Raw genomic sequence first — 24,525 nt, forward strand, 5'->3', positions numbered from 1 at the left:
AGAGACAAAGAGACAGGCAGAGATGGACACAGACAAACAGAGCCAGGCCACCAGCAGCCGGCCAGCCATGCAGCTGACCAGCCAGCCAGCCAGTCAGTCTGCTGATTAAGTATTATGTTTCAGAATTGTTTCTCTTTACTTAGGGCATAGGTTATAAGACATTCTGAAAGGGTGTTGCACAAATGTTGCACATGGGTTATTATCAAGGTTTTATGATATTTTCTCGACCACTTATGGCCACATCCACCTCAAAGCCACTAAACTCGGGGTCAACGTCACTTTCCTCTTAAAATGGGAGAGTTAATACTACATGAAATCAGTGAATCCCAGGTGTTTGCTGCACTGTTTGACCTAGCTGGCACTCATTTGAACTGGTGCTCCCACAAGGTACTAAGTGGTCCCAGATTTTTTTAATAAAGTGCACACTGAGTATTATGACCCATTCTATGCTGACAAGGCATCTCAGGCCAATCATGCCATATTTGAAGACAAGAAAAATAAAATGTTTATATACCTTTGGGGCACAAGTGGTAAGAACGTAACATATACGTTTGGACTGTTTATGAGTTAAATGTTCATTCATCCATTAAAATTAGTGCTTTATATCTCTCATTGTGTTCTGAATGTAAAACTATAGTTATTCTCTATAAAACATACTTTTTTGTTAATATTTTTGGGTGTCTGGAACGGATTAATTGGATTTATATTACAGTGGACCCCTGGCTATTGGCCGGTTTGGTTATTGGCCAACTCAGTTATCGGCGGGTTTTTCGGTGCCCGGTTATCAGCCATTTGCTCAGTTATCGGCGGTTTTGGACACGTCCATCTGCTGGCTGGGGCAGCTTGCGCTTCAGTTTGGCTTTGTCTCTCAGTGGCTGAGGAGGCTTCTGCTCATACATCCAAACATTTCACTTCTTTACCATTGTTTTTAGTGGTTTTTCTTGCAGTACAACTATGAAATAAGTAACCACGGCTCCAAACAAAGTTCCTAGTAAAATTCCTGTGGTAAAGAAAGTGAGAAACACCATGGAATTTAAGCATGAAGTGACTGAAAAGTTTGAGAGTGGTATGAAGGTGATGGAACTTGCCAGGATGTACAGCAAGAATAAATCAGCAATTACATCCATCATGGCAAAGAAAGAACAAATCAAAGATGCTAATGTTGCTTTTCTAACTAAACAAAGGACACCAATAATGGAAGAGATGGAAAAGTTATTATTATTGTGGATTAAGGAAAAAGAATTAGTGGGAGACAGTGTAGTGGAGTCTACTATTTGTGAGAAGGCAAAACAGATGCATGGGATCTTGCAAAGAAAATGCCTGGAACAAGTGCTGCAGTTTGTGAATTTAGGGCCAGCAAAGGATAGTTTGATAGATTTAGGAAGCGTAGTGGCACACAGTGTTGTAAGGCGTGGTGAGGCTGCAAGTTCTGACAAATGTGCACCTGAACAGTATGTTCACGAATTCCAGGACTACGTAAAGGCTGAAGGATTCGAACCCCAACAAGTTTTCAATTGTGACAAAACAGGCCTGTTTTGGAAGAAAATGCCAAAGAGGACCTACATTGCCCAGGAGGAAAAGGCACTGCCAAGACACAAGCCTATGAAAGACAGGCTTACTCTTTTGTTGTGTGGTAATGCTAGTGGGGATTTCAAACTGAAGCATTTACTCGTGTATCACTCAGAAAATCCCAGAGTGTTTAAGAAAAACAATGTCATGAAGAACAGATTGTGTGTGATGTGGAAAGCTAATCATAAGGCATGGGTCACAAGGCAAATTTTCCAAGAGTGGGTTAATGATGTGTTTGGCCCAAGTGTGAAAAAATATCTCCTAGAAAAGAAATTGCCACTCAAGTGCCTCCTATTACTGGACAATGCTCCTGCACATCCTCCAGACTTGCAAGACCAAGTGTTCAGGGACTTCAGTTTTATAAAAGTGAAGTTCTTGCCTCCTAACACCACTCCTCTTCTCCAGCCCATGGACCAGCAAGTTATTTCTAACTTCAAAAAACTCTACACAATAGCAGTGTTTCAAAAGTGCTTTGAAGTGACCTCTGACACTCAGTTGACCCTAAGAGAGTTCTGAAGGAATCACTTCACTATCCTCCACTGCATAAGCCTTATAGGTATGGCTTGGGAGGGAGTGACTTCCAGGACTTTGAACTCTGCTTGGAGAAAACTGTGGCCAGATTGTGTCCAAGAGAGGGATTTTGAAGGGTGCGAGACTCACCGTGACACTGACCCTGCCGACCCTGTGGACTCTATTATCTTTGGGGAAGTCCCCGGGGATGGAGGTGAGTGGTGAAGATGTGGAAGAGTTGGTGGAGGACCACAGGAAAGAGCTTACCAATGAAGAGCTGCAAGAACTTCAACAGCAACAGATTGCAGCTGAGGAACTTGCTTCAGACAAGAAGGAAGAGTGAAGGAGGTGCCTTCTTCAGAGATTAAAGAGGTGTGTGCAATGTGGACTAGGTTGCAAGCTTTTGTAGAGAAACACCACCCTGACAAAGCTGAAACAAGCCATATCTGCAACATGTTTAGTGACAAAACCCTGTCCCACTTCAGCGAAATCTTAGAGACACGCCAGAAACAGAGCACTCTGGACAGTTATTTTGTGAGACAGGGGTCCAGTGACTCTCAAGCTGGTTCTAGTGGCATTAAAAGACAGACAAGGGAAGTAACCCCAGAGAAGGCATTGCTACCTAAAGTCTTCATGGAGGGGGATTCCCCTTCCAAACACTAACTCCTCCCTGTTTCCTCCTCCCTATCTTCCAGAAGCCAGCATTAGCCTTCAATAAAGGTATGTAATACTTACATAATTGTAAAAAAAATTTTTTTTTTTTTTGTGAATATTTTTGTTGGGAACGAATTAATTTCATTTCCATTAATTCTTATGGGAAATATTAATTCGGTTATCGGCCATTTCAGTTATCAGCCGACCTTCAGGAATGGATTACGGCCAATAACCGGGGGTCCACTTTATTTCGATTTTCGTCCATTTCGGATAAGCCGAACTTCTGGAGCAGATTAAGGAGAAAAACTGGGGTATTACTGTATGCACATTTTCTCTGATGTTGGACTGAGAAAACCTTATTCTTGCCATCACTCATACAAGTCGTCTAGCTATCACATCTCATATTTATGTTAAATTATTCTACTGTGGGGTGTATTCATCATGTTACGTATTGTGTTTATTATATAATTTTGAAAAAATATCATATATGGATTAATGAAAATGTGTATATGTATTAACATAATATATGACAATTAATGAGACTGTGATTATTATTATCATCATCATTACTAATATAGCATCTCGAGACATAAGACACTCTTACTGATTTTAATGTGCACCTGCACACCAGCACAATGTGTAAGTATATTTAGGTACAGGTATACATAAGTATAATTATCAGAGTACAGTGGTACCTTGAGTTATGAACTTAATTCGTTCCAGAAGGCTGTTTGAGTGCTGATACCGAACAAATTTTTTCCCAAAAGGAATAATGTAAATTAGATTTGTCCATTTCAGACCCCCAAAATACACTTACAAAAATACACTTACATAATTGTTCGAGTTAGGAGCTGTTCGAAACTCGAGGTACCACTGTATATATAAAATATGAAATAATTTAAAAAAACACTTGAAATTTTGGAAAGTTTCCACACATAATGGAGAGATGTGGTGCTCATAAAGCTCAGGGAGACTGCAAACAAACCAGGTGGGGCATGGTGACTGTATCAGAAAGTGAGAGAAGCCGTAGAGTTTTGGTCATAATCTAAAATGTCCATATTAGCAGAATGCCATAAAGCAAAATGCCGTAAAGAGGGGCCCTACTGTAGGCACTGTCCCCTATCTTTATTATCATTATATTTATCTTTATTCTTATTACAGCCTCTCCTTACTTGGCGACGTATTCATTTGCCAATAACTCAGACTTACAATGGGCTCTCTGACCAGTATGCATACGTAAATAATGTATATTAGAGCTGATTTCCTCTATTCTATTTAGAGTAGACTGTCATTTAACACAGCAGTTACGTTCCTGAAAATGCTGTGTTAGGTAAAACAGTGTTAGGTGAACTGAAGAACTTATGGGAAAAATAGGGTTACGTTTCTGGGAACCCCAAAAAAGCCAAACTTTTTTTAGGCCTCCACATCTTACAAAAATAAAAGTGAATATGTAATTGTAGTTCATTGTTGTGATGCATTATGTTGTTTTTACTGCTTAAGATTACAAATGTAACAAAAATAATAGTAGTTCATACCTTAAATTGTGGGTGCTGGTATTTGTGGATGACTGTGAAGAGAGTGGAGAGCTATGCTGTGGCTCTACTGGGCTGAGGTGGATGGTAGAGGTTCTGGTACTGAAGTCGATGGATGTACTGGAGTGTCTAACTTTAAGTCATTTAGTCACTCAGTCAAGTCAGTAAGTCAGTCAAGTCATTTAGTAAGTCAAGTCAGTAAGTAAAGTCATTCAGTCAGTCAAGTCAGTCAGTAAGTTAGTCAAGTCAGTAAGTCATTCAGTCAGTAAGACATTCAGTAAGTCAGTCAAGTCATTCAGTCAGTCATGTCATTCAGTCAGTCGAGTCATTCAGTCAAATCATTAAGTTAGTCAAGTCAGTCAAGTCAGTAAGTTATTCAGTCATGCCATTCAGTGAGTCAAGTCATTCAGTAAGTCAATCAAATCAGTAAGTCAATCAAATCAGTAAGTCAAGTTATTCAGTCAAGTTAGTAAGCTCTTCAGTCAACTCAGTCATTCAGTAAGTCAGTCAGTCACAGAAACTCATGTTTACCTCTTTTTCTGTGTACAAAGTAACACTTCATTATAGTTATCTCTTGTCTAACATCTTTATTTTCTTCCTTAATTCTAAGATTTATATGTTTATACCATTTCTTGCCAGTTTCAGCAACACTGGCATGCCTACTGGATGTCATGATTGCTTGGCAGATACAAAATATAGTAATTAACAGAGTAAAACAATTCACACACACAGCTAGCTTGTAGCAAAGAAGGACTGGACTGGACATGTAAGAAGTTCAAATGCTGGGATGGTGGGATAGTGTCGATGGTTGGCAGGGGATGGCGGGAGGTCTCCCTCGCTGATCCACAACAAGGCAGCCGCTTGAGGAAAAGGGAACTTTTTTTCCCTTCCCACAAACTTAACCGTGTTAAATTACCTTTACGATATGTTACATAAAATTGTGCCGCGATTCTTCAATCATGCTATACCCAAATCATGCCAAGTAAACTCGTGCTAAATGAAGGTCTGCTCTGTTACAATATATAGTACACTACTGTATAAACATTTAAAAAATATACCAGAAATGTTACAAATGGTGCAAAGGTGACACAAATCCACTACCATTATAGTATGCTCCTCACTAAGCGATTAATTCGTTTACCAACGTGGTCTTAGGAACAGAACTCCATCGTTAGGCGAGAAGAGGCTGTATTTATATTTTATTATTGTTTAAAAGTGAGAGTAGAAGGTGGGCTGCAGTGAGTGAAGTCTACCAGTAGTGTGTAGTGAGGTTAGCCAGAGTAGCCTCCACCGTACCTCACACACAGTAACTAGTATAGGTTGCTCCCGTTATTTAATTTATTATCTTCTGTTATAAGGTAAGAAGCGTAGTGCAGTGAGGTGAGTAGGGTAGTGTCTGCTGCACCTCACTCGTTACAACTGATAGCACACTCAGCTCACACATTGAGGTTCGGAGTTCGAATCTCCTCGTGTACAGCTGGAAAACATTAGGGACATGTTTCCATAGGACACCTGCCGTCCATGTTCACCCATCAGTATAAAATGGGTACCTGGGTGTTAGTCGACTGGTATGGGTCGCATCCTGGGACAAAACTGATCTAATTTACCCGAAGTGCTCAGCAAAACAAGCGGCTTTCTATGCAGTAGTATGTCATTGATGTCAGCTAGGCCTGTATAATTTGTACATGTACTTGTAGTAAATAAAGATATTATAAATAATAATAATAATAATAATAATAATAATATTATTATTATTATTATAATTATCTTCCATCCTTCTCTTATTCTCTGTCTCTCTCTCTTCATTCCCATTATTTCATCTCTCTCTCTATCTCCCCCCCCCCAGAAATGACATCGTCAAATATTTTACCTTTAAAGAATTTATATATTTTTTGTAAGAAATTAAGTATTTATTTAACTATTGTGCTATTTTACTTAAATACCCAAATTAGACAGAATGCTAACATTAACACTTGAATCATCAAGCACATATATGTCTTTTAATAAAAATTCTGCGGCACCAATAGCAGACATCAACCAAATCTTCGAATGGGCCACTTAAAAAATATGAAGTTCAACGAGGAGAAATTTCAACTACTCAGATATGAGAAACTTGAAGAAATTAAAAATGTGTCAGGGTATACGACAAATTTTAACCATATAATAGAGCGGAAAAGTAATGTGAAGGACCTGGGAGTGATAATGTTAGAGGATCTCGCCTTTAAAGACCACAACAATGTATCTACCGCATCCGCTAGGAAAATGATAGGCTGAATAATGAGAACCTTCAAAACTAGGGACGCCAAGCCCATGATGATTCTCTTAAAATCGCTTGTGCTCTCCATTCTGGAATACTGCTGTACACTAATGGCCCCCTTCAAGGCTGGTGACATTGCAGACCTGGAGAGTGTACAAAGAACTTTCACGGCACACATTAGTATGATAAGGCAACTAAACTACTGGGAACAGTTGAAGGTCCTTGATCTGGATTCCATCAAATGCAGGCAAGAGAGATACATGATAATATATACTTGGAAGGTCCTGGAGGGATTGGTACCAAACTGGCACACGAAAATCAGTCCCTATGAAAGCAAAAGACTTGGCAGGAGATGCAACATTCCCCCGATGAAAAGCAGGGGTGCCACGAGTACACTGAGTGACAACATAATGAGTGTCTGGGGCCCAAGACTGTTCAACTGCCTCCCAGCATACATAAGGGGGATTACCAATAGACCCCTGGCTGTCTTCAAGAAGGCACTGGACAGGCACCTGAAGTCAGTACCTGACCAACTGGGCTTTGGTTTGTACGTCAGCTTGCGTGCGGCCAACAGTAACAGCCTGGTTGATCAGACCGTGATCCATGAGGCCTGGTCTCAGACCGGGTAGTGGGGGCATTGACCCGCAAAACCCTCTCCAGGTAAACTCCAGGAGAGATGTAGAATGTGTGTGATCAGACATTACTGCAAAGAGTGCAATACAACACCGTATATGTCAAAATTGGTAAGAAACAACATTTAGCTAACTTGGAGTCTGTACACACAGCTAGACCATCAGGTAGCCAGAAGTTACATTTACAGTAACAACAGAAAAAACAAAGCAACAATTCTGAATGGACTTAAAGTTTAGTGGCCATAGGCTGCTACCCATGATTTGTTTTTCATTATATGGGGAGTTTTGGTTAACAAATTTTCATATAAAGTCTCAAGGAATCATTATTACACCTATTATAATGCTTAATTATTATTCTGCAAGCATGTATTGACACACTAGGACCTTAGATGTGTAGCAGTTTAGATTCAAAATGTTATTTATATTCCTAATAAAATTAATCAAAATGCTGTCTTGCAATAATAAAGGAGCTCTCACCTTCATAATGCCATTCCAATTATCACCTGTTGCAACCCTAAATAGTGTGAGAAATGCCATGCCAAAGTGTTTAAAGTGGGCATGTTCCCCTAGTCCCTGACAAAGGTGGTCATCATCACATTCTGAAAAGAAAATTACTCATAACACTAAATAAATTCCACACTTACTACCATAGAAAAACTTTTACTATTCATGTCATGGCCATAATGCAGTAAAATATCATGACCATCTTATTATCACTCAACACTCATCTGAGTATTCAAGATAAAAGCTGATGAAGACTGCAACAAAGAAAATAATGTAATCTCTGCTACAACAATTCTCTTTACTATTAAGTTTTGTTTCTCAATCACTGCAGATTCCAATTTTGACCTGATATATGTTATAAGCAGTTATTTCAATATTTCTCCATCCATATATTTGAAAGCTATTTTATACTCTGCAGATGTAGCAAATGAATTTCTCACAATTACATTTACACGATAATTTTTTATTTTAACAACTCCTAAGTCCCTCTCTGTGTAGTATACCTTGAGCATTTTTTTGCAAACTATATTGTTCATATAGCCAGATTTAACTTTCTCCCATTTCAATTACATACCATTTGTCTATAATAAATTCTAACATCAATCTGTCACTCCATTTGCTCATTTTATATAAGTCATCCCGTAGAGATTTAGCTATTTATTATTTCTTTAACCTAAGATTCTTGCATCATTCAAAAGCATATTCACAATTTTGTATTCCTTCTGCTTAGTCATTTATATCAATTGAAAACACAATTGGGGCTAGTACAGATCCTTAAGACACCCCACTTGTGACAACCCCCCATGAGGAAATTCTCCACACAACTCGCTGCATTTTCCTCTCAAACAATCTCTCTCATCTACTTCAACAATTTGCCCATTATTACTCCTACACTTTGTAGTTCCAAGTTATTTTGTCATGGGGATCTCTATCAGAAGCTTTCTTAAGATCTACATAAATACAATCTGTCTATCATTTCTTTATTAAACAATTTCCAAGACTCTGTCATAACTTACTTGATTTATTATAATATATGGCAAAAACAATTCATTTACATTCCTGTGAGGCATTTGGAAGGTCACTGATATGTCGACGAGGAACAGAAGAGGGTCCAGGACACTGCCCCACTGCCCTGTGGAGCCCCTATCTTGATTGGTGGAGTCTGACATCTCCTCAACCATCTACGACTACTGAACCATCTACCCATATGTCTCCAATACTGACTGTGATGTTGCTGCTGGAACCATACAGCTCCTCTGACTCAAGAGTTATTCTGAATCAGAGGTGCTGTAAAGCTCCAGCAGTAACATTAAAGATAGTGTGGGATATACACAGGTAGAAGGTGTGGGAGATGCATATGGTTCAGTAGATGTAGATAGTTGAGGAGATGCCAGACTCCACCTTTCTTATTAGTTCACATCATTGCTAACACCTAGATTTATATTTCTCTTCTTGGCACCATCATTTGCTTTAGAGGTCAATATTATCAACACTATTTTATATTATAATAGCATAATAAACACTGTAAATCCAGGGGAAGATTGGAGATAGAATGAGAGCATGTGAGCACACATGCAGACAATAACAAACTGATGCTGGCAGGGTCAGTGGCCCCACTCACCTAGAAATAATAATAGCAGACAAGTCCTGGATGTGGCCCATACTAGACAAACCTGAAATGCAGTGGATTTGGTCCATTTCATTGATGGTACTACTGGATACCTCCAATATAGACAACCCTACAATTCGGTGGACTTGGTCTACTTTACTGATGATTCTACTAGACACCCCTGTGTAGTAGACTCACAGAGCCTTTGTCTGGACAAAAATTCTGTTATATCATAAATCCATTCCATAGGGGGTCAGTCATGCCAAGGCTTACTGTACCTGGATGACAACTAATGAACTCACACTCAATAAAGACCAGGCTTTCTAAATAATGTTTATGAGCAAAGCTAAAACAATTTGGTTTACACAAAAATATATAATATAGCCATCAAAAGACATGATGTGCAGAAACATTCCTTGGTATAAACAGCAAATTAAAATTTAGCACATACATCCAACATATTACTAACAAAAAATTCCAAAACAGTGGGCATACACTCAAAAATATGCTACTATATATCTCAATGATCATTACTCACTCAATACTCTATAATCTATTTCTACCTATTTAGGTATTTGTGAAAGGGGATCTACAACAGCAAATTACCTAAAACCAATCATTACTCAACAGAAGTCTTATTAGAATAATCATTCAATCAAGTTCTAGACAACACCCAATCCTCTTCAAAGGTTTAAGTTTGTTGAACATACAAAATATCAAATGTGCATAGTATATATACAGGACACTCAACACAAACATTAACTCACAGCTCAAACTCTTTTGGGAGAGCTGCAACAGAACATATGGACACAATACAAGAAACAAATGTTACCTTGATATTCCACATATTTGCCTCAACCTGTTTAGAAGCTTGAGGCAGATATCAGGTACAGAGCTATGAAAGGCTCTATGTGTTTCAATAAACGTAATATTTTAAAAACACCTAAATCTTGTGTAACTTACATAAACTGATTTTAAATTCTCATGCATTATTGTCACCATCTCACAACTATTGTCACCATCTCTCAATTATTGTCACCATCTCACCATTACTGTCACCATCTTAACATTATTGTCACAAAATGCAGATGTAGTATACATAGACTTTGCAAAAGGTTTCAACAAGTGTGACCACACTGTAATTGCGCACAAAATGCATGATAAAGAAATGACAGAAAAAGTTGGTAGGTGGATCTATAACTTCCTAACAAATAGAACACAAAGAGTAATAGTAAACAGAGTAAAGTCTGAGGCAGCTAGGGTGAAAAGCTCTGTTCCACAAGGCACAGTACTTGCTCCCATCCTATTCTTCATCCTCATATCTGACATAGACAGAGCTGCAATCCATAGCTCCGTGTCTTCCTTTGCGGATGACACCCGAATTGCCATGACAGTGTCCTCCATCAAAAACACCACAAAACTCCAGGTGGACATAAACCAAATTGTCAAATGGGCTGCTCAAAACAAACAATATGAAGTTCAATGAGGGGGAAATTTCAACTACTCAGATATGGAAAACTGTATCAGGGTACACAACAAATTCTAACCATACAATAGAGCAAAAAAGTAATGTGAAGGACCTGGGAATGACAATGTCAGATGATCTCACCTTTCAAAGACCACAACAATGTATCTACCACATCTGCTAGAAAAATGATAGGATGGATAACGAGAACCTTCAAAACTAGGGACGCCAAGCCCATGACGATTCTCTTCAGATTGATTGCTCTCTCTGGGCTGGAATAGTGCTGTACACTAACTGCCCCCTTCAAGGCAGGCAAAATTGCTGACGTGGAGTGTACAAAAAACTTTCACTGTACACATACCTGGAGACCTGGAGTTTACCTGGAGAAGGTTTCGGGGGTCAACGCCCCCATGGCTCGGTCTGAGACCAGGCCTCATGGTAGATCAGGGTCTGATCAACCAGGCCATTACTGCCAGCTGCACGCAAACTGACGAACGAACCACAGCCCAGTTGGTCAGGTACTGACTTCAGGTGCCTGTCCAGTGCCTTCTTGAAGACAGCCAGGGGTCTATTGGTAATCCCCCTTATGTATGCTGAGAGGCAGTTCAATAGTCTTGGGCCCTGGACACTTATTGTGTTATCTCTCAATGTACTCGTGGTGCCCCCTGCCTTTCATCGGGGAAATGTTGCATTTCCTGCCGAGTCTTTTGCCTTCATAGAGAGTGATTTTCATGTGCAGGTTTGGTACCAATCCCTCTGGGACCTTCCAAGTGTACATTATCATGTATCTCTCTCACCAGCATTCCAGGGAATACAGATCAAGGACCTTCAACTGTTCCCAGTAATTTATGTGCCTTATCGTACTTATGTGTGCTGTAAAAGTACTTTGTACACTCTCCAGGTCTGCAATGTCACGAGCTTTGAAGAGGGCCATTAGTATACAGCAGTATTCCAGCCTAGAGAGAACAAGCGATTTGAAGAGTGTCATCATGGACTTGGCATCTCTAGTTTTGAAGGTTCTCATTATCCATCCCATCATTTTCCTAGCCGATGAGGTAGATATATTGTTGTGGTCTTTGAAGGCGAGGTCCTCTGACATTATCTCTCCCAGGTCCTTCACATCTCTTTTTCACTCTTTTGTATGGTTAGAATTTGTCGGATACCCTGATACATTTTTAATTTCCTCAAGTTTTCCATATCTGAGTAGTTGAAATTTCTCCTCATTGAGCTTCATGTTGTTTTGAGCAGCCCATTTGAAGATTTGGTTAATGTCCGCTTGGAGTCTTGTGGTGTCTTCAGTGGAGGTCACTGCCATGGCAATCTGGGTGTCATCCACAAAGGAAGACACAGTTCTATGTCAGAAATGAGGATGAGGAATAGAATGTGAGTGAGTACTGTGCCTTGTGGAACAGAGCTTTTCACCATGACTACCTGGGACTTTACTCTGTTTACTTTTACGCTTTGTCAGGAACTTATAGATCCATTTACCAACTTTTCCTGTTATTCCTTTATCATGCATTTTGTGTGCCATTACACTGTGGTGACACTTGTCAAAAGCCTTTGCAAAGTCTGTGTACAGTACATCTGTATTTTGTTTAACCTCAACAGCATCCAGGACCTTGTCATAGTGGTCCAGGAGCTGAGACAGGCAGGAGCGATCTGCTCTAAACCCATGTTGCCCTGGGTTGTGTAACTGATGGGTATCTAGGTGGCTGGTGACCTTAAGAACATAAGAAAGAAGGAACACTGCAACAGGCCTATTGACCCATGTGGAGCAGGTCCATGCCCCCCCCCCCGGATTAGCCCAATGACCCACTCAGATGGGTCACCTAAACTCAAGGAAGGAGCACGGCACCAGACCCAGCAGCACAAGCTAGTCAGGTCCAACTCACATCCACCCACACCCACTCATGTATTTATCTAACCTATTTTTAAAACTACACAATGTTTGAGCCTCAATAACTGTACTTGGGAGTTTGTTCCACTCATCCACAACTCTATTACCAAACCAGTGCTTTCCTATATCATTCCTGAATCTGAATTTTTCCAACTTGAAATCATTGCTGCAAGTCCTGTCTTGGCTGGAAATTTTCAGCAAGCTATTTACATCCCCTTTATTTATTCCTGTTTTCCATTTATACACCTTGATCATATCCCCCCTAATTCTACGCCTTTCAAGCAGATTCAGGGCCCTCAGTCTATCCTCATAGGGAAGATTTCTGATACATGGGATCATCTTTATCCTCCTCTGTACGTTTTCCAGAGCATTTATATCCAGTCTGTAATACGGTGACCAGAACTGACCAGCATAGTCTAAATGAGGCCTAACCAAGGATATATAGAGTTGAAGAACAACCTGAGGACTTCTATTATTTATACTTCTAGATATGAAACCAAGAATTCTGTTAGCTTTATTGCGAACACTAATGCACTGTTGTCTTGGTTTTAGATTACTGCTAACCAGAACTCTTAAATCCTTTTCGCAATCAGTAGTACAGTGGTCCCTCAATTATTGTCCATAATCCGTCCCTGGAAGTGGGACTATTATCGAAATAGACGATTTTCGAATCAATTTTCCCCATAAGAAATAATGTAAATACAGTTAATCTGTTCCTGACACCCAGAAGTATTAAAACAAAAAAATTTTTTACATGAATTATAGATGTAGTACATAAACAATACAATGGGACATGATGAATGAAACATTAACAGCATAACACTTACATGTATTGGCAATTCTTCTTAGTGTATGGAAGACTGGAGGAGGAGAGAAATTGGATTATTTACTCTTTGGGCTCAAGAAATCATAATGACACGATTACAAACAAACCATACCCCTGGCCGGGATTGAACCCGCAGTCATAGAGTCTCAAAACTCCAGCCCGTCGCGTTAGCCACTAGACCAGCTAGCCACAATAAGATTCATCCAATTAGGTATATTTCTACACCATAGGAAGGTTAGCACAGGCACCACTGTGACCACAAATGCAAGTTTTTACAGAAGAATCTCCAGCTAGCGAGGCCGTGACGAACTCTAGCTCAAGTCCCTTCACTGCCGTCAACATGACTCAAGAAATCGTAATGACAGTGGTGCCTGTGCTAACCTTCCTATGGTGTAGAAATATACCTAGTTGGATGAATCTTATTGTGGCTAGCTGGTCTAGTGGCTAACACGACGGGCTGGAGTTTTGAGACTCTATGACCGCGGGTTCAATCCCGGCCGGGGGTATGGTTTACTCTTTGGAAGGGGAATCCCCTTCCATCAACACCTCAGGTACCAAGTGCTTTTCTGGGGTTACTTCTCTTCTCTGTTTCTTAATGCCACTAGGACCAGTTTGAGTCACTGGAATCCTGTCTCACAAAAAAACTGCCCAGAGAGCTCTGTTTCCGGCGTCTCTTTAAAACTTCCTTAAAATGGGCCAAGACTCTGTCACTGTACAAGTTGCCGATATGGCTTGCAACATCCTTCTCAGGGTGATGTTTCTCCATAAATCTTTCCATCCTACCCCACATTTCAAAAATCTCCTTAATTTCTGAAGAAGGCACCTTCTTCCATCTCTCTTCCTCCTCCTCTGCAGCAAGATTCTGAGCTGCGATCTGTTGCTCTTCCTGCTGAAGCTCTTGCAGCTCCTCAGTGGTTAGCTCTTCGTTGTGGTCCTCCACCAACTCTTCCACATCCTCCAAACTCACATCCAACCCCATGGAACTCCCCAGTGCCACAATAGAGTTCACAACTGACATAGGCTCATCAGGGGCTGCCTCAAACCCTTCAAAATCCCTCTTGTGGACACAATCTGGCCACAATTTTCTCCAAGCAGAGTTCAAAGTCCTGGTAGTCACTCCCTCCCAAGCCTCAACTATAAGGCTTATGCAATGGAGAATACTGAAGTGTGCTTTCCAAAAATCTGTTAGGGTCAAGTGAGCGTCTGAGGTCACATTAAAATCACCTTTCAAACATTTCTTTGGTGTAGAGTTTTTTAAAGTTTGAAATGACCTGCTGGTCCATGGGCTGGAGGAGAGGAGTGGTATTTGGGGGCAAGAACTTCACTGTGATGAACCCAAACTCCTTCAGAATTAGATCATCCAAGTTCGGAGGATGATCAGGTGCATTGTCTATTACTAGGAGGCACTTGACATCCAATTTCTTTTCCAGGAGGTAATTCTTAACACTAGGGCCAAACACTTCATTGAACCACTCGACGAAAATTTCCCTCGTGACCCATGCCTTATTATTAGATCTCCAAAACACACACAATTTACTCTTCATAACATTGTTTTTCTTGAACACTCTGGGATTTTCAGAATGGTACACTAGTGACGGCTTCACTTTAAAATCCCCACTAGCATTAGCACAGAACATGAGCATCAGCCTGTCTTTCATAGGCTTGTGTCCTGGCAGTCCCTTTGGCATTTTCTTCCAAAAGAGGCGTGTTTCATCACAATTAAACACTTGTTCAGGTTTCAGTCCTTCAGCCTCTATGTACTCCTTGAATTCCTGCACATATATTTCAGCCTGTTTTTGGTCCTAACTGGCAGCCTCACCATGCCTTATCACACTGTGTATGCCAGTACGCTTCTTAAATCTCTCAAACCAGCCTTTGCTGGCCTTAAATTCACTCACATCACCACTAGTTGCAGGCAATTTCTTTACCAAATCATCATGCAACTGCTTAGCCTTTTCACAAATAAGCGACGTCATAAGACTATCTCCTGCTGATTGTTTCTCGTTTATCCACACCAATAATAACTTCTCAACATCTTCGAGTACTGGTGATCTCATTTTTGTCAGCATATTTACCCCCTTTGCAACAACAGCTTCCTTGATATTCTTTTTCTTGGCTATGATGGAAGATATGGTTGTACGGGATTTGTTGTACATCCTGGCCAGTTCGCCCACACATATACCACTTTCGTATTGTTCAATGTTTTTCTTAAATTCAATCGTATTTCTCACCTTCTTTACCAAAAGCTTGGCACTAGGAGCTTTCTTTGGAGCCATGGTAGCTTATTTAGCACTTGCAAGCACTAAAATGAATGGAATATTATGAAATATTTCATATTAACACGTGAAGGGATCATCGCTCACTGGTAAACAATGGCACACTGGCAGGGAAGGGAGGCAGAGGCGGCTTAGATCTGTGAGTACGCGTCCAGGATGAAGGACGATTAGTGAGTTAACGGACCATTTGTGACCCAATGTTTAGACGAAATAATGGGACTATTTCCGAAATGGACGACTTTCAGGCCGGACGATTATTGAGGGACCACTGCATTAAGGTAGTAGGTTGGTAGACAGCAACCACCCAGGGAAGTACTACCGTCCTGCCAGATGACTGTGAAACAGAAACCTGTAACTGTTTTGCATGATGGTAGGATTGCTGTTTTCTTTTTCTGTCTCATAAACACGCTAGATAACAGGGATATCTTGCTACTCCTACTTACACTTTGGTCACATTTCACAGACAAGCACATGCATATATTATACATACATCTAGGTTTTTCTCCTTTTTCTAAATAGCTCCTGTTCTTCTTTATTTCTTCTATTGTCCATGGGGAAGTGGAAAAGAATCTTTCCTCCGTAAGCCATGCGTGTCGTATGAGGCGACTAAAATGCCAGGAGCAATGGGCTAGTAACCCCTTCTCCTGTAGACATTTACTAAAAAAGAGAAGAAGAAAAACTTTATAAAACTGGGATGCTTAAATGTGCGTGGATGTAGTGTGGATGACAAGAAACAGATGATTGCTGATGTTATGAATGAAAAGAAGTTGGATGTCCTGGCCCTAAGCGAAACAAAGCTGAAGGGGGAAGGGGAGTTTCAGTGGGGGGAAATAAATAGGATTAAATCTGGAGTATCTGAGAGAGTTAGAGCAAAGGAAGGGGTAGCAGTAATGTTGAATGATCAGTTATGGAAGGAGAAAAGAGAATATGAATGTGTAAATTCAAGAATTATGTGGATTAAAGTAAAGGTTGGATGCGAGAAGTGGGTCATTATAAGTGTGTATGCACCTGGAGAAGAGAGGAATGCAGAGGAGAGAGAGAGATTTTGGGAGATGTTAAGTGAATGTATAGGAGCCTTTGAACCAAGTGAGAGAGTAATTGTGGTAGGGGACCTGAATGCTAAAGTAGGAGAAACTTTTAGAGAGGGTGTGGTAGGTAAGTTTGGGGTGCCAGGTGTAAATGATAATGGGAGCCCTTTGATTGAACTTTGTATAGAAAGGGGTTTAGTTATAGGTAATACATATTTTAAGAAAAAGAGGATAAATAAGTATACAAGATATGATGTAGGGCGAAATGACAGTAGTTTGTTGGATTATGTATTGGTAGATAAAAGACTGTTGAGTAGACTTCAGGATGTACATGTTTATAGAGGGGCCACAGATATATCAGATCACTTTCTAGTTGTAGCTACACTGAGAGTAAAAGGTAGATGGGATACAAGGAGAATAGAAGTATCATGGGAAGAGAGAGGTGAAGGTTTATAAACTAAAAGAGGAGGCAGTTAGGGTAAGATATAAACAGCTATTGGAGGATAGATGGGCTAATGAGAGCATAGGCAATGGGGTTGAAGAGGTATGGGGTAGGTTTAAAAATGTAGTGTTAGAGCGTTCAGCAGAAGTTTGTGGTTACAGGAAAGTGGGTGCAGGAGGGAAGAGGAGCGATTGGTGGAATGATGATGTGAAGAGAGTAGTAAGGGAGAAAAAGTTAGCATATGAGAAGTTTTTACAAAGTAGAAGTGATGCAAGGAGGGAAGAGTATATGGAGAAAAAGAGAGAGGTTAAGAGAGTGGTGAAGCAATGTAAAAAGAGAGCAAATGAGAGAGTGGGTGAGATGTTATCAACAAATTTTGTTGAAAATAAGAAAAAGTTTTGGAGTGAGATTAACAAGTTAAGAAAGCCTAGAGAACAAATGGATTTGCCAGTTAAAAATAGGTGAGGAGAGTTATTAAATGGAGAGTTAGAGGTATTGGGAAGATGGAGGGAATATTTTGAGGAATTGTTAAATGTTGATGAAGATAGGGAAGCTGTGATTTCGTGTATAGGACAAGGAGGAATAACATCTTGTAGGAGTGAGGAAGAGCCAGTTGTGAGTGTGGGGGAAGTTCGTGAGGCAGTAGGTAAAATGAAAGGGGGTAAGGCAGCCGGGATTGATGGGATAAAGATAGAAATGTTAAAAGCAGGTGGGGATATAGTTTTGGAGTGGTTGGTGCAATTATTTAATAACTGTATGGAAGAGGGTAAGGTACCTAGGGATTGGCAGAGAGCATGCATAGTTCCTTTGTATAAAGGCAAAGGGGATAAAAGAGAGTGCAAAAATTATAGGGGGATAAGTCTGTTGAGTATACCTGGTAAAGTGTATGGTAGAGTTATTATTGAAAGAATTAAGAGTAAGACGGAGAATAGGATAGCAGATGAACAAGGAGGCTTTAGGAAAGGTAGGGGGTGTGTGGACCAGGTGTTTACAGTGAAATATATAAGTGAACTGTATTTAGATAAGGCTAAAGAGGTCTTCGTGGCATTTATGGATTTGGAAAAGGCGTATGACAGGGTGGATAGGGGGGCAATGTGGCAGATGTTGCAAGTGTATGGTGTAGGAGGTAGGTTACTGAAAGCAGTGAAGAGTTTTTACGAGGATAGTGAGGCTCAAGTTAGAGTATGTAGGAAAGAGGGAAATTTTTTCCCAGTAAAAGTAGGCCTTAGACAAGGATGTGTGATGTCACCGTGGTTGTTTAATATATTTATAGATGGGGTTGTAAGAGAAGTAAATGCGAGGGTCTTGGCAAGAGGCGTGGAGTTAAAAGATAAAGAATCACACACAAAGTGGGAGTTGTCACAGCTGCTCTTTGCTGATGACACTGTGCTCTTGGGAGATTCTGAAGAGAAGTTGCAGAGATTGGTGGATGAATTTGGTAGGGTGTACAAAAGAAGAAAATTAAAGGTGAATACAGGAAAGAGTAAGGTTATGAGGATAACAAAAAGATTAGGTGATGAAAGATTGAATATCAGATTGGAGGGAGAGAGTATGGAGGAGGTGAATGTATTCAGATATTTGGGAGTGGACGTGTCAGCAGATGGATCTATGAAAGATGAGGTGAATCATAGAATTGATGAGGGGAAAAGAGTGAGTGGTGCACTTAGGAGTCTGTGGAGACAAAGAACTTTGTCCTTGGAGGCAAAAAGGGGAATGTATGAGAGTATAGTTTTACCAACGCTCTTATATGGGTGTGAAGCATGGGTGATGAATGTTGCAGCGAGGAGAAGGCTGGAGGCAGTGGAGATGTCATGTCTGAGGGCAATGTGTGGTGTGAATATAATGCAGAGAATTCGTAGTTTGGAAGTTAGGAGGAGGTGCGGGATTACCAAAACTGTTGTCCAGAGGGCTGAGGAAGGGTTGTTGAGGTGGTTTGGACATGTAGAGAGAATGGAGCGAAACAGAATGACTTCAAGAGTGTATCAGTCTGAAGTGGAAGGAAGGCGGAGTAGGGGTCAGCCTAGGAAAGGTTGGAGAGAGGGGTAAAGGAGGTTTTGTGTGCGAGGGGTTTGGACTTCCAGCAGGCATGCGTGAGCGTGTTTGATAGGAGTGAATGGAGACAAATGGTTTTTAATACTTGACGTGCTGTTGGAGTGTGAGCAAAGTAACATTTATGAAGAGATTCAGGGAAACCGGCAGGCCGGACTTGAGTCCTGGAGATGGGAAGTACAGTGCCTGCACTCTGAAAGAGGGGTGTTAATGTTGTAGTTTAAAAACTGTAGTGTAAAGCACCCTTCTGGCAAGACAGTGATGGAGTGAATGATGGTGAAAGTTTTTCTTTTTCGGGCCACCCTGCCTTGGTGGGAATCGGCCAGTGTGATAATATAATATAAATATTATTTAGTTTATAAGTGGCATTTAGAACTTTGCGTTTGTCAATATTAAACTGCATCTGCCACTTCTCCTACCATTTCATCAGTCTATTCAAATCATCCTGGTGTGCTCTAGTGTCCTCATTAGAATGAATTGGATGGCCTATTTTGGTGTCATCAGCAAATTTGCTTATGTCGCTATTTATTCCCTCATCTGTGTCGTTTATGTAAATTGTGAAGAACAATGGGCCCAACACTGACCCCTGAGGAACACCGCTTGTGATGTGCCCTCATTCTGATTTCTCCCCATTTATGCAAACTCTCTGCTGCCCATTTGTTAGCCATGCCTCTACCCAGGAAAAAATTTCTCCTCCTATTCCATGTGCCTTAAGTTTCCTCAATAGCCTCTGATGTGAAACTCTATTGAAAGCCTTACTGAAGTCCATATACACAATATCATATTCATTACCATGATCTACCTCCTCAAACACCTTAGTGAAAAAAGTTAGTAAATTCCTAAGACAGGAACGCCCCTTTGTAAAACCGTGTTGAGATTCATTAATCAATCTGTGCCTATCAAGATGGCTACGAATTGCTTAGGTAATTATTGATTCCATAAATTTTCCCACTATGGAGGTAAGGCTTATTGGTTTATAGTTCAAAGCCAAGGACCTGTCACCTGCCTTGTAAATAGGTACAGTGGTCCCTTGATAATAGTCCGGCTCGATAGTCGTCCTTTTCGGAAATCGTTGCGTTATTTCATCCAAACATTGGCTCGCAAATGGTTCGTTGACTCGCCAATCATCTTTCGTCCTGGATGCGTACTCACGGCTCTGAGCTGCCTCAGCCTCCCTTCCCAGCCAGTGTGCCATTGTTTACCAGTGAGTAACGGTCCCCTCACTTGTTCATACGAAATATTTCATAATATTCATTTTATTGCTTGCAAGTGCTAAATAAGCTACCATGGCTCCAAAGAAAGCTCCTAGTGCCAAGCCTTTGGTAAAGAAAGTGAGAAATACGATTGAATTTAAGAAAAACATCATTGAACAATATGAAAGTGGCATACGTGTGGGCGAACTGGCCAGGATGTATAACAAATCCCAATCAACCATAACTTCCATCGTGGCCTAGAAAAAGGAAATCAAGGAAGCCGTTGTTGCAAAGGGGGTAAATATGCTGACAAAAATGAGATCAGTACTCGAAGATGTTGAGAAGCTATTATTGGTGTGGATAAACGAGAAACAATTAGCAGGAGATAGTCTGATGACGTTGATTATTTGTGAAAAGGCTAGGCAGTTGCATGACAATTTGGTAAAGAAATTGCCTGCAACTAGTGGTGATGCGAGTGAATTTAAGGACAGCAAAGGCTGGTTTGAGAGATTTAAGAAGCATACTGGCATACACAGTGTGATAAGGCATGGTGAGGCTGCCAGTTCGGACCAAAAAGTGGCTGAAAAATATGTGCAGGAATTCAAGGAGTATATAGAGGCTGAAGGACTGAAACCTGAACAAGTGTTCAATTGTGACGAAACAGGCCTCTGTTGGAAGAAAATGCCAAAGAGGACCTACATTACTCAGGAGGAAAAGGCACTGCCAGGAAACAAGCCTATGAAAGACAGGCTGACACTCATGTTCTGTGCTAATGCTAGCTGGGATTTCAAAGTGAAGCCGCTACTAGTGTACCATTCTGAAAATCCCAGAGTGTTCAAGAAAAACAATGTTATGAAGAGTAAATTGTGTGTGTTTTGGAGATCTAATAATAAGGCATGGGTCACGAGGGAAATTTTCGTCGAGTGGTTCAATGAAGTGTTTGGCCCTAGTGTTAAGAATTACCTCCTGGAAAAGAAATTGGATCTCAAGTGCCTCCTAGTAATGGACACTGCACCTGCTCATCCTCCAAACTTGGATGACCTAATTCTGAAGGAGTTTGGGATCATCACAGTAAAGTTCTTGCCCCCGAATACCACTCCTCTCCTCCAGCCCATGGACCAGCAGGTCATTGCAAATGTTTGAAAGGTGCTTTAACCCTTTGACTGTTGCATGCCCCTTTCTGAAACTGTCACTCTGTCGCAAAATATTTGAAAAAAAAAAAAAAAAAAATTCTTATGAAAATGTAAGGATTATTTTACCGAGTGTTTTAAGCCTAAAAAAAATGTTTTGCCATCAGTACTTACCGAGATATAGAGGCACAAAGTTGGCAGAAAGTGAGCTGCGTACGGCAACAATGGTGACTGCCGCCCACCAGATATTCTTTTATTTACTCTAATTCGAAAGTTTCTTGTATTTTCCAATATTTTTCTTTTCCAAGTAACTTACGTGGCCTGTGAGACCAAAGTAAGGTGTATTGTTCAAATATACACTCATTGTTTACAACACAATAACTGAACAAACTTTATCACTATTAGTTTGTGTATAAATTTTTTTTACACAAACAAACAATACAAAACATTGTTTATTAGTATTGTTCCATAATATATATACTACATATGTACAGTCACTGAACACATTCATAGAACTTCTGCAGCCTGTGGAACTCTTTGAAACATGGGTATATGCAGAGTGGCACTTGACACTCCTCACACATAAAACGAGTCTCTGCATGTTTGTGGGCGTTTTGTGGTATGTACACATACAAAACACCTTCTGAGCATTTTTCTTGGAAGCAGTAGGAGGCAGTAGTATGGGGTAGTGACCACCAGGCCTCAAATGAGATGGCGTGTGTTGGTAATTTCGTGGGCGCTGGTCTATTGCAGGTGTTGCTCCTTGGTACTTGGCAATTATTTGTCTGATGACTGACAAACAAAATTCACCATATTTTGGTGTTTTGTTGGTCCTCAACTTGTATATGTTATAAGCATTTAGCATGGAGATATCAACAAGATGGAAAAAAAGTTTTATATACCACTTATAACTCTTGCATACACAAAATCAGCAAACCCAATCTGCATGTCACATTTGTCCACTAAGTGCATATTGAGGTTGTAGTCCATGACAGCTGCAGGCTTTAGAATGGGTTCATTGGTCTCTCTGTTGTGCCTGCCAGTGTGTGCCATTTCGTTTTGGTGAACTGATGTCAACAATGTGACATCACGTTTGTCATGCCACCGAAATGCCATGATGTCATTGGCAGCAAAGGCTTGCACCTCACCTCTGCGAGTGCCAGCGTTGAACCTTGGCATATGTTTACGATTACCATGCACTGTGCCACACACGTCTGTCAAGTTCACTCGCAAGAAATCACTGAGTAAGGAGCTTGTGTACCAGTTATCAATAAATAACATATGCCCCTTACCAAGATATGGTTCCATCATTGTTCTAACCACATCACCAGAGATACCAATACCTTCATGGTATCTCTCAAAGTATTACTGCCAGTGTACACAATGATATCCAAAACTAGACCACTTCTGCAATCACACAGTACAAATAACTTTATACCAAAGCATTTCCTCTTGCTTGGTATACATTGCTTGAATGAGAGTGTTCCTTTGAATAAAATCAAAGACTCATCAATAACAAGCTTCCTGAAGGGATAAAAATACATGAAGCACTTTTGTTTCATGTACATAAACACATTTCTGATCTTATACAACCTGTCGCCTCTGTCAGGCCTGGTTTTGTCTGAAAAGTGTAACATACGTAACAGTATCAAGAAACAATTGACACCTATAATGTCACTAAAACCTAGAGTTGAAATCAGGCATTGTTGCCCAGTATGTGGTGACAGTGTGCTTATACACATGTGGCATAAGCATTATTGTGGCAAAAAACAGGTACATCTCTGCCGCAGTTGTCTCCTTCCACTGGTGTAGCCGTGATCTTGGTGAGAGATTTGTATTTGCCATGGTGTACTCATAGTATGTGTTGGTTTCCCTGACAATGATGTCCATCAGGGGTTCATCAAAGAATAACTCAAAGCATTCCAGTTCACTAGCATTGTTCCCAAGTGGACATGATGGCTTTACTCCACTTTGTGTTTCATCAAAGTCATGGGGACTGGTAACAAACTCCTCACCATCCTGCCAGTCCCAGATGTGGTCTGCTGGTGGGTTCTGGATATTGTAACGTGGTTGTGATTGTGCAGGTTGTGGTTGTGTAAGTTGTGGGAGTGTGGGGTTGGGTGAGGATGGTTGTTGTTGTGCAGTCAGAAGCATGGGTAGTAGCGTGGCCCGCTGCTGGTGCCATATGGGTCATGTCACCATCACTATCACCACCACTGCCTGCTGCCTCACTCAAATCATTCATACCCATCGTAACAATATCGTCATCTTCACTATCAGGTCGTGGTGTAGGGCCATGGGATGTGCTCCCTGAGTTACTCCTTCCCCTTGGAACAGCATATGAAACACTACCAGACTGCATGCTACGTCGTACATACTGCCATTTCACTGGGGAATATTCACCCTCACTGTCACAATTAGAACTTTCAATAACTTTGAAATCACTATCACTACCACGTTCACTGCTAACATCTGGGTCTTGTACACGGCCAAATAGTTTCCTCTTTTGTCCTGGTACAGGTGAACGTGAACGTGAACGTGAACAAGCCGGCCTAGCACCAGAAGTGGAAGGTCGTGGGTCATCTGGGTTTTCATCACTAATTACGTCATCCTGGGCACTTTTTTCTGTCACACTCACTTGAAAACCATGGAATTCACTGTCACTGACACTTCCATCGCTGTTAGAGTTATCACTTGGGAACAAAATACCTCCAATCCGCTGAGGAGTAAGGTACTTCCTACTGTGAGGCATGGTGAAAATGGACTACCAAGATGGCATTCCCACAATGCACCACTGAGTCCCAGATTTTTTTCACAGGGTGCACACCCACCACTCAGACCCATTCTCTCTCATGTAGGCCTACCAGGCCTTTCCCGCTTGATTTGAAGCCGCTAGAATTTATGCGTATAAATACGTGAGAAACAGTGGCGCATAAGATGTATATTTTTTTT

The 24,525-nt window shown here is 40.8% G+C and overlaps 1 protein-coding gene across 1 annotated transcript in view; it reads right to left on the reverse strand.

Moving 5' to 3' along the window:
• Positions 1-800: 800 nt before the first annotated feature.
• LOC128690736 (voltage-dependent T-type calcium channel subunit alpha-1G) overlaps positions 801-24,525 on the reverse strand; it is a 181,199-nt gene continuing 157,474 nt past the window's right edge. The window contains exons 7-8 of the mRNA XM_070088481.1: positions 7,632-7,753; positions 801-887 (exon numbers count right to left, since the gene is read on the reverse strand). Coding sequence (XP_069944582.1) covers positions 801-887; positions 7,632-7,753 — 209 coding nt within the window. The remainder of the gene's footprint in view (positions 888-7,631; positions 7,754-24,525) is intronic.

The sequence above is a fragment of the Cherax quadricarinatus genome, chromosome 24, assembly GCF_038502225.1.
Source record: "Cherax quadricarinatus isolate ZL_2023a chromosome 24, ASM3850222v1, whole genome shotgun sequence".
NCBI lineage: Eukaryota > Metazoa > Arthropoda > Malacostraca > Decapoda > Parastacidae > Cherax > Cherax quadricarinatus.